Raw genomic sequence first — 11,878 nt, 5'->3', positions numbered from 1 at the left:
ACCCAAAGAACAAATAATCCAATCAAGAAATGGGCAGAGGACATGAACAGACATTTCTGCAAAGACATCCAGATGGACAACAGACACATGAAAAAGTGCTCCATATCACTCGGCATCAGGGAAATACAAATCAAAACCACAATGAGGTATCACCTCACACCAGTCAGAATGGCTAAAATTAACAAGTCAGAAAATGACAGATGCTGGCAAGGATGCGGAGAAAGGGGAATCCTCCTACACTGTTGGTGGGAATGCAAGCTGGTGCAACTTCTCTGGAAAACAACATGGAGGTTCTTCAAAATGTTGAAAATAGAACTACCCTATGACCCAGCAATAGCACTACTGGGTATTTACCCTAAAGATACAAATGTAGTGATCCGAAGGGGCACATGCACACGAATGTTTATAGCAGCAATGTCCACAATAGCCCAACTATGGAAAGAACCTAGATGTCCATCAACAGATGAATGGATAAAGCAGAAGTGGTATATATACACGATGGAATACTATGCAGCCATCAAAAGAAATGAAATCTTGCCATTTGCGACAATGTGGATGGAACTAGAGCGTATCATGCTTAGCGAAATAAGTCAAGCGGAGAAAGACAACTATCATATGATCTCCCTGATATGAGGAAGTGTTGATGCAACATGGGGGCTTAAGGGGGTAGGAGAAGAATAAATGAAACAAGATGGGATTGGGAGGGAGACAAACCATAAGTGACTCTTAATCTCACAAAACAAACTGAGGGTTGCTGGGGGGAGGGGGGTTGGGAGAAGGGGGTGGGATTATGGACATTGGGGAGGGTATGTGCTTTGGTGAGTGCTGTGAAGTGTGTAAACCTAGTGATTCACAGACCTGTACCCCTGGGGTTAAAAATATATGTTTATAAAAAATAAAAAATAATTAAATAATTTTAAAAAGCTACAAATAGAACTTTCCTAGGATCCAGCAATTGCACTACCCAAATAATACAAAAACACTAATTCCAAGAGGTACATATACCCGTCTTTTTATAGCAGCACTATTTATAATAGCCAAGGTATGGAAACAATGCAATTGTCCCTTGCTGTGGTACACACACACACACACACACACACACACAGGAATATTACTTGGCCTTAAAAAGACTGAAATCTGGCCATTTGCAATGAATGGATAGAGCTAGCGAGTATAATGCCAAATGAAGTAAGTCAGTGAAAGACAAATACGGTATGAATCTTATATGTGGAGTTTAAGAAACAAGACAAACAAGCAAAGGGAAAAAGAGAGAGAGGCAAGCCAAGAAACAGACTCTTAACTATAGAGAACAAACTGGCGGTTATTAGAGGGGAGGTGGTGGGGGGTGAGGGAAAAGGTGAAAGGGGTTAAGAGTACCCTTATCATGAGGAGCACTGAGAATGGGTAGAGCCGTTGAATCACTCTATTGCACACCCGAAACTAATATAGCACCGTATGTTTATGATACTGGAATTAAAAGTTTTTAAATATTTAAAACATGAACAATCTAGAAAATATTTGTTATTCTTATGAAAACAGCTAATATCCCTAATAAACAATGAGACATAGAAAAAGGAAAAGATGAATAATGCAGTTCAAAAAGTGGTAAAGAACACAGGCAGACAGCTTACAGATCAATAGCAATAACCATAACAATGAACATTCATTGAACAGTTGGGTGTCACGTGATGTTCATATGTTAATACATTCAATCCTCACCAAGACCCACTGAGGTAGGGAATATGGGAACATGGAAAAATTCATTTTTTTAAAAGTTAGTATTTCTGTAATGTTTGAAGTTTTTACAGTATAGAACAAGGAAGAAAAGGCAGCGTAAACCTAAGGTAAGTACCATGATGGCTAAAGTCCAAAACGGAGCTGTTTTTGGAATATCAGAAGGAAATTTAAACACCAGATAGGTGAATAGATTGGATGGCATATAATATTGCTTTCAAATGTAAATCCTACTATTTGGGGAATTAAGAAATGATTCTTAAAAGCCAGACACTGGGCTTCCCTAATCAATTCATAAGTTCTTTCAACAGCATCCTTTGCAAGTAGTTAAACCTCTTGAAAAAATATACTCTCCAATTTTAGACCAAATCCCACATTATTCTGTCTTCATGTCTTTTAATATTACTTGTGTCTTTTATACCATACTATGGATTAATCATTTACCATGGCTTACGTGAAATAAAATCTAATGAAATAAAATGTTTCTCCATTTTTGCCACATTACAATCTTAGGAAACATCCCTGAGAAGACAAGTCAAATCATTCATGTTGATGAATTTGGTTATATACCCGCAATAATTCTCTTTGCCACTAGATGGTGATTTAGCTAATGCTGTGCTGAGAAGCTCTTAGAACAGGAGATTGGCCATTGGCCACCAACGGGAGCTACTTAATTAGGAAGTCAAGTCAAGTAAGAAGAAGGGAAATACAAGTGTAATTAACATATCCACTTGTGAATGGCAAAGGAAAAAACATCACATCAAAAGGAGGGAGCAAACCATATGCATATTAAGGAACTTCTGTAAGAATTATGGGAAAATTCAGAACATGAGAAGTAAGTAAAAAATAGAAGAGATGTTTTAAAATACCTACTGTACAGTCTTGAAGAACTAATTGGGGCCATGTATTTTTAGATCCACTCCTTATTTTGACGTTCAGTTCAGATGAACGTCATCTGAATTCCAGTTCAGATGGAATATTCTGAATTCCAGTTCAGAGTGGAATATTCTCACTCTGCCCTCTATCCATATTTTACTGCAGCATTGTACCCAGAAGTTACTTGAATTATTTAGGCTATTTTTACCTCAATCCTTTTGAGGGACAAAGGCTACAAGAGGCTAAGAAATGTGTTTTCAGATAATAAACATGCAATAAATAATTTTCTCTCTCCTTCCTAAGGTTATTTTATACACTTATTTTTCTTATACTTTACTGAGGTATAAATGTATATAAAACTCAAGATATAAAATTTAGATCTAATTTATCCAAAAACCAACCACCTCAAAGCCAAAATGCCTTTAGCTTGACTAACGATAACAACAACAGAAAGAACTGTTAGTACTACAAGGGAATACTCATGCCCAGCCATTGGCAAAGGTTCCACAGAATCTGCATTATAGTCGTAAGAAGTTGGGTTATTTGGTCATGTTAAAGTGTAACAAAAAGGACGTGGAATGTCTTTATATAACTTAGAAAATCACAACCATTTACTCTCAGCAATATCTGATTGAGTTCCAAGTGATCCTTTCTTTTCTTACCTGTAAGGCTGTACTTTAATCCCAAGGTCTTGAAATTCTAGTGCTTTCTTCACGACAGCTTCATTTTCTTCTGGGTAGACTGAACATGTGCAATAAATGACTGCTTGAGCCTTAGTAACTATAAAGGAGGTGTAATTAATAATAATAATGGCCCCATTAACAATTCTAAACAGATTTATGTTTCCAAACATCTACTTGATACTAATACCACATGGCTGTAATGGGAATGATTTCCATAAACGCTTGCATGACTCCCCTTTAAAGCACAGATTAGTAATGTAAGACTGTGACTGAGAAGTAAAGGAAGTCTAATTGGATTGTATAGAAACTGAAAATTCTTTTTTTTCTTTTTTTCAAATTTTAATTTAAATTCTAGTTCGTTAACATACAGTGTGATATTAGTTTCCTGTGTAGAAATTAGTGATTCGTCACTTACATCCAATACCCAGTACTCATCACAGTAAGTGCCCTCCTTAATCCCCATCACCCATTTAATCCACCCCGCCATTTACCTGCCCTCTAGAAACCCTCAGTTTGTTCTCTATAGTTAAAAGAGTCCACTTTCTGGTTTGCCTCTTTTTTTTCTCTCCTGTGTTCATCTGTTCTGTGTCTTACTTAAACCCTATGTATAAGTGAAATCATATGGAATTTGTCTTGCTTTGAATGACTTCACTTAGCATAATACTCTCTAGCTCCATCCACATTGTTGCAAATGGCAAGATTTCATTCCTTTTTGTGGCTGAGCAATATTCCATTGTGTATACACACCCCATCGTCTTTATCCATTCATCTGTCAATTCACATTAGGGCTCTTTCCATAATTTGGCTATTGTTGATGATGCTGGGATGAACACTATGAACACTGGCATGCATGTGTCTCTTCATATCAGTATTTTTCTATCCTTTGGGTAAATACCTAGTAGTACAATTGCTGGATCATAGGGTAGTTCTGTTTTTGACTTTTCGAGGAGCCTTTGTACTGTCTTCCAGAATGACTGCACCAGTTTGCATTCCCACCAACAGTTAAGAGGGTTCCCCTTTCTCAGCATCCTTGCCAATATCTGTTGTTTTTGTGTTGTTAATTTTAGCCATTCTGACAGGTGTGAGGTGATACCTCATTGTACTTTTGATTTGCATTTCCCTGCTGATGAGTGATGTTGAGAATCTTTTCATGTGTCTGTTGGCCTTTTGGATGTCTTCTTTGGAAAAATGTTATTCATGTCTTCTGCCATTTCTTAACTGGATTATTTGGTTTGGGGTGTTGAGTTTGACAAGTTCTTTACAGATTTTGGATACTAACCATTTATTGGATATTTGTAAATATCTTCTCCCATTCCAGAGGTTGCCTTTTAGTTTTTTTGGTTGTTTACTTCACTGGACAGAAGATTTTTATCTTGATGAAATCCCAAAAGTTTATTTTTGCTTTTATTTCCCTTGACTCAAGGGCCCTATCTAGTAAGAAGTTGCTATGTCTAATGTAAAAGAGGTTACTGCCTGTGTTCTCATCTAGGATTTTGATTGTTTCTTATCTCATATTTAGGTCTTTCACCCATTTTGAATTTATTTTTGTGTATGGCACGAGAAAGTGGTCCAGTTTCATTCTTTTGCATGTTGCTGTCCAGTTTTCCCAACACCATTTGTTGAAGAGAGACTGTCTTTTTCCCATTGGATATTCTTTCCCGCTTTGTTGAAGATTAGTTCTGGGTCCATTTTGGGGTTTTCCATGCTGTTCCATGGATCTATGTGTCCGTTTCTGTGCCAATAACATACTTTGTAGTATAACTTGAAGTCCAGAATTGTGATGCCTCCAGCTTTGTTTTGCTTTTTTAAGATTGCTTTGGTTATTTGGGGTCTTTTGTGGTTCTGTACAGTTTTAGGATTATTTGTTGTAATTCTATGAAAAGTGATGGTGGTATCTTGATAGGAATTGCATTAAATGTGTAGATTGCTTTGCATAGTGCAACATTTAAACAATATTTGTTCTCCTGATCTATGAACATGGAATGTTTTTCCACTTCTTTGTATCATTTTCAATTTCATTCTCCAGTGTTTTACAGTTTTCAGAGAACAGGTCTTTCACCTCTTTGGTTGTTTTATTCCTATGTGTCTTATGATTTTTGGTACAGTTGTATATGATATAAATTCCTTGATTTCTCTTTTTGCTGCTTCATTATTGGTGTACAGAAATGCAACACATTTCTGTCCGTTGATTTTGTATCCTGTGACTTTACTGAATTTGTGTTACTGGTTCTAGTAATTTTTTAGTGGAGTCTTTTGTGTTATCCAAATAGAGTATCATGTGACCTGCAAATAGTGAAAGTTTGACATTTTTCTTGCCAATTTGGGTGCCTTTTATTTTTTTGGTTATCCCAATTGCTAGGCTAGGAATTCCAGTATTATGTTAAGTAACAGCAGTGAGGTTGGGCATCCCTGTCTTGTTACTGACTGTAAAGGAAAAGTTCTCATTTTTTCCCCCACTAAGGATGATATTAGCTATGGGTTTTTCATATATGGCCTTTTTTTTTTTTTTAAGATTTTATTTATTTGTCAGAGAGAGAGAGAGAGAGCGAGCACAAGCAGACAGTGTGGCAGGCAGAGAGAGAGAGGGAGAAGCAGACTCCCTGCTGAGCAGGGAGCCTAATGTAAGACTCGATAGATATCGCTTTTATTATGTTGAGGTTATGTTCCCTCTATCCCTACTCTATTGAGGTTTTTTAATCATGAATGCATGTTGTATTTTGTCAAATCCTTTTTTTGCATCTATTGAGAGGATCATGTGGTTCTTATTGTTTCTTTTATTAATGTGGTATATCATGTTGATTGATTTACTGATGTTGAACCACACTTGCAACCCAGTAATAAATCTCACTTGATCGTGAATAATGCTTCTAATGTATTGTTGGGTTTGGCTTGCTAATATTTTATTGAGAATTTTGCATCCATGTTCATCCTTTGTCTGTTTTTGGAATTAAGGTAATACAGCCTTGTAGAAAGAGTTTGAAAGTCTTCTTTCCATTTCTATTTTTTGTAATAGTTGGAGAATAGGTATTAATCTTTAATGTTTGGTAGAATTTCTTGGGAGGCCATCTTGCTCTGGGCTTTTGTTTGCTGGGAGAGTTTTTTGTTTAGTTTTGTTTTTTAAAGACTTTTTTTTTATTTATTTGAGAGAGAGAGAGAGAGAGGGAGAGAGAGAGAGAGAGTGTGTATGTGTGTGTGTGTGTGTGTGTGTGTAGGGAGGCAAAGGAAGAAGGAGAGAATTTTTAAGCAGCCTTTCCACTGAGCACAGAGCCTGATGAGTGCTCAGTCCCAGGACACTGAGATCATGACCTGAGTCAAAAATCAAGAGTCAGATGCTTAACTAACTGAGCCACCTAGGCACCCCTGTTGGGAGGTTTTTGATTACTGATTCCATTTCTTTGCTGGTTATCAGTCTGTTCAAGTTTTCTATTTCTTCCTGTTTCAGTTTTGGCAGTTTATATGTTTCTAGGAATTTATCCATTTCTTCTAGGTTGTCCAATATGTTGGTATCACGTTTTTCATAACATTCTCTTACAACTGTATTTCTGTGGTGTTGGTTTTTATTTCTCCTCTCTCATTTGTGATTTTATTTATTTGGGTCCTTTCTTCCTTCTTTTTGATAAGTCTGAGTAGGGGTTTATCGATTTTATTGTTTTCAAAGAACAGGCTGCTGGTTTCATCGATCTATCTGGAAACTGGAAGCTCAAGCAATGTGACCAAGCCAGTTACAGACAAGCAACACTGCATAGCACCATGAGCTTGATCCTCCTGGCTTTTTCCCACAAACCATATCACAGAACTAGTTTAAAGGACTCTATATCCATACTCGGTATGGATTCCAATTCTTTACTTAACTGCTGTATGAACCTGGAAAATTTAGTTAAACTCTCAGATTCTTCTTCTGTAAAATGAGATAAGACTACTACTGGCACTCACTCATTTATTCACACATTATCAAGCACCTACTCCATGTTAAGCACTATTCTAGGCATCCAAGATACACAGACAAAAATCGCTGCCCCTGGGGAGCTGCTTTTCCATGCTTTATTGACATGATAAGACACAAATAGTTAAATCAGATAGTATCTTTAGGAGGTGATAAGTGCTGTAGAGAAAAAGTATGGATGGAGGATAGTTTCAGGAGATGATACTGTAATTTTAAATAAAGTAATTAGAGAAAGCATCAAAAAATTATTTACCAACCTTCTAATCTTCCAACCAATTTATTTCATAGATATTCATATATATATAAAGACCTTAGTTACTCAGAATTCAAATCAAGAAATCTAGGCTTTGTTTGTAATTGCATTTCTCTATTCTCTGTTTAGTACTAAGCGATGTAAGAGTTTGATTAAAATTTGGATGGTAGAATAGTTATTATGGGCAGGCACAATGACAACAGAAAAATCACATCAAGTAAGAAGCCAAAGAAAACAAAATGGTTCCATAATGGATGTTATGTAATTATTTTACTGCAGCATGAAGAAACTGTTTATTATGCTTGCTAACCTATGCTACAAATGATAGCACAGAACCTATTTTTATAAAAGGCAGACTGAGGGGTGCCTGGGTGGCTCAGTGGGTTAAAGCCTCTGCCTTCAGCTCAAGTCATGATCCCAGGGCCCTGGGATCGAGCCCCACATCGGGCCCTCTGCCTGGCAGGGAGCCTACTTCCTCCTCTTTCTCTGCCTGCCTCTCTGCCTACTTGTGATCTCTGTCAAATAAATAAATTCTTAAAAAAAATAAATAAAAGACAGACTGAAATTGAGTAAAAATAAATATTCTGGTATTAGAAGGCACTAATTTTGGAAAATTTACGTGGGATTCACAACTCATTGTCCGACTGTAATAGATAAATGAAGTATTAATGTTTCTAAGATTTACAACATATTTTAAGATTGCACTGATGATGAACTTACATTTCATTGCATGTGTGAGCTGTTCGTATTGCTGTTGAGCAAGAATGTGAAGTTTATCTTCTGATGTGCCTCCTTGAGAGAAATCTTTAAGTAAACCTGTATCTAAAAGCAAATAAATTTTTTAAAATACATCACTATTGGGTGCTGTTCATATATTGCTATAAACACATAGTTTAATTTTTAAATCATTTTTCCTATTAGAGTTTTCATGGAAAGTATTTATTAAAACTACATAAATAGTATTATAAACATGCTGAGTTAAAATTAAAAAGCTAAATAAAGGTAATTTTGCTTAGTTTTAATATTGTTTTTCTTCTCCAAGTTCTTATGAGACAGTCATCCTACTAGCCAACTAAGTCATTTAGGTACAACAGAGAGAATGCTGTAATTCTGGAAACTAATAGAGGAAAAGAAAAGAGATTTATTTCCAGGGCAGAAAGGTGATGAGCTATATAGTTAGATTTGAGTAGGAAAAAACACAAAAGGATACAGTTAACAACATTAACTTAGCAAAGAAATTTTGGAAGAAAAAAATTAAGAGAAGTGAATATATGTCTTCATAGAATAAGAAAGAAGTCAAGAAACTCTTAAAGAAAACTTTAGGAAAAATTTTAAACTGAGTTCCTTGATATTAACTAAGATATATTGAATACTGTTTTATATACATTATTTTATCACCACCCCCTTTTTAAAAATACTTTTTACTTATTTATTTGAAAGAGACTGAGAGCGAGAGGGCATGAGGACGAGCTAGGGTGGTGGGGGAAAAGGGCCAGAGGGAGAGAGGGAGAAGCAGATTCCCTTCGTGGACTGAGTCACCCAGGTGCCCCTACCACCCCCTTTATTACCCCTTTAAACATGAAGAAAACTGTTCAAACATCTATTAAACCACTTATTTAAGGTCACATAACTACTAGGTGTAGAACCATGATTCTACTGTAGAACCATGTATTCTGTAGTTCAGAATTCATTCTACAGAATGTAGTCATTCTACAGAACCATAGTTCTGTAGAACCATGATTCTCAGAAATCTGACCAGGGAGTCCAAACCTCTAATTTCTGTTTATTCTGCCTCTCAGTAACTCCCTGGAGTGAGAATCAATTATTTATGCCATAATTGGCTGTTCTCCTTTCCAGCACTATCACTAAAGGTTAATTAAACTCCATTTCTTCCCAATTTAGCTTTATACTTCACATTTTTCTATCTCCATTCACCACTTCTTAGAGGACCATTTACACATTGTACTCTAAAACCATATCAATTTACCTCTTTCACCCCATTTTAATGTAATTCCAAGTTGTTAGCAAAGAACAATTTCATATACTCCCCAATGGTTCAAATATCTTTTCATGTTAAAATGTCTTTCAAACTAATACACAATTTCTCCCTTGTACCTCATATCTAAGTCTTTTGGGTTCATCCTCACTAGGTTTATTACTAATATTTCTACCTTGGGCACTAGGTCAGCAGCTCTGTATTACCTCCTCAGAGGAAACCTCCTTTTTTCCCAGGTTTGTGGAAGGCAGCTTCTTGGCTTATCCTGTTGTCTCTTGATCAAAGTTTTCAGAACATTGCTAAAACTTAGGAAACTTTTTACTTTCTGCTTTTCCATCACTGGTGGTCCCTTTGGGCTTTCCCAGCCCACTCTCCCAGCTCCAACCAGCCTTTAGTTTCTTTTTACCTGTGGTTAGTTTACCAGCCCCCACCCCACCCCCGGCATTCCCAGTTCAAGACCGCCCAGTGTAAGGCTACAGTCTCTCAGTTGGAAGCTCTAGATCTCTTGACTGCGAGGTTTATTATAGGTACAACTGTTTCTTCCCCTCCTTCTCCAGTGTCCGCTAATTCTTATTTATTTCTCAGTTAATGTAGGGAGAGTCTCAGGTCACCATTCTCCCATCTGAGTTGGTTATTCTTCTGTTTTACTGTCGCTGGGAAGAAAGTTTCCATAACATGTCAAAATTCCATGCACAACAGTGTAAGCCCAGTTCCACATGGTGCAGTATCGCGGAATGCGCTAACTCATCTGAATTTAACCCCAGCTTCTCTGTTGACTAGCTACGTGACCTTAGGCAGCTTGTGAGATTTCTCTGTGTCTTGCCCCCTCCCCCTACAAAATAGAGATAATCAAAGAACACTATTCTCAAAAAGTGATTGTAGATATTAAGTGATAGCGCATGCGTAACACCTAGAATATTGACTGGCACATAGTTGTGTGCAATAAATATTAGTTTCTGTCCCTGCAGTTTTCTCATTTTTTATTCTGTCCTTGGAGAAACAGAAAATAGGTGCTCACTCGACGCTGAATGTTGGTGAAACGTCTTCGTTATCTAACATTCCAGGCAATCTTATCTAACCAGAGCTTTCAGTGTGAACGGATTAGAGTAAGGATCCGTTTCAGTTAATGCACAGCAAATATACTCGGATTAAGAAAGTGGCTCCCAGTGTCAGCCTCGGAGTCAGAGCTGGTGTGTTCGGATCTGGGCTCTGACACTAGTTGAGTGACTCCGGGGAGCTTCAACCTGTGAGCCTCAGAGTCCGGACTCATAAAATGTAGAAAACCAGAGTTCAGGATCTGTGACTTTCTTTTCCGCCGTTTCAGTTACTGAAGGCCAGCCTCGGTCCCGGAAGCAGAGGATCCTTGTTCTCCGAATCTGCGGAAGGTCAGTGGTAACCTAACGCTACGTCACGGTGCTGACATCACTCAGCTCGCTTCGTCGCGTCACATGGACATTTTGGCATCTCATCACGCCAAGAAAGGTGAGTCCAGTACAAGAAGATATTTTGAAAGAGAAACCATATTTCTATGACTTTTATTCAGAATATTGTTATACTTGCTCCATTTTATAATTATTCATCTCTTACTGTGCCCGATTTATAAATTGAACTTTATCATTGGTGCAAAGGTATGGGGAAAAACACAGTACATATAGGGTCCTGTACTGCATATGGTTTTAGGCTTCTACTGGGGGTCTTGGAATGAATTTTCATAGATAATGGGGGACTACTATAACTGATTCACAGAGTTCTTGTGAGGACTTGATAAAATAGTCAAAACAAAATGCTTGGTTCACTGTCTTATATACAAGTGCTCAATAAATGGCAGTGTTAAATAATATTTTATGATTTATTAAATAAGCAAATAAAATATTGCTAGAATTAATATTTAATCTGAGGTAGTCATATCATAAAACATACATACTGGGGGTTAAAGAAGTCTTGAGTTTGAAATAATGTGATAATGATTTAATTAGGGCCATTTTAGAACAGTCTGTAGGGTCTGGCTGATCTACATTTGAATTCTAGCTCTTTTACTAACTAGAACCTGTGACCTTATACAAATGAATTAAGCTTTATGAGTGTCAGTTTTTTAATCTAAAATGCTGATAAATTTTAATGCCTTTATCTTGAGTTCTGGTGTATACCAGAATAGCATAGTGGCCAACATCTGTTCTGATGGCCTACATCATTCCAATTATTAGATATTTTTAATATTCCCCTTGTGCATATCACAAAGGATTACTATAAGGATTAACTGAGACAATTAATGTAAAGTACTGTATTTTTAAAAATATTTATTTATTTGAGAGAGAGAGAGTGCAAGCAGGGGGAGGAGCAGAGGGAAAGAGAGAAGGAAAGAAGCAGACTACGTCCCTAGTGCAGAGCCCAAC

General features: G+C 36.9%; 1 protein-coding gene across 1 annotated transcript in view; it reads right to left on the bottom strand.

The window, feature by feature from the left end:
* Window positions 1-11,878, bottom strand: part of NSUN7 (NOP2/Sun RNA methyltransferase family member 7) — a 58,862-nt gene that overhangs the window by 20,547 nt on the left and 26,437 nt on the right. Inside the window, exons 9-10 of the mRNA XM_059382896.1 lie at window positions 8,210-8,311; window positions 3,273-3,390 (exon numbers count right to left, since the gene is read on the bottom strand). Coding sequence (XP_059238879.1) covers window positions 3,273-3,390; window positions 8,210-8,311 — 220 coding nt within the window. The remainder of the gene's footprint in view (window positions 1-3,272; window positions 3,391-8,209; window positions 8,312-11,878) is intronic.

This window comes from Mustela nigripes, chromosome 1 (assembly GCF_022355385.1).
Source record: "Mustela nigripes isolate SB6536 chromosome 1, MUSNIG.SB6536, whole genome shotgun sequence".
Classification (NCBI taxonomy): domain Eukaryota; kingdom Metazoa; phylum Chordata; class Mammalia; order Carnivora; family Mustelidae; genus Mustela; species Mustela nigripes.
The sequence above is the reverse complement of the archived record's forward strand: the minus strand, read 5'-3'. Positions and strand labels throughout refer to the sequence as shown.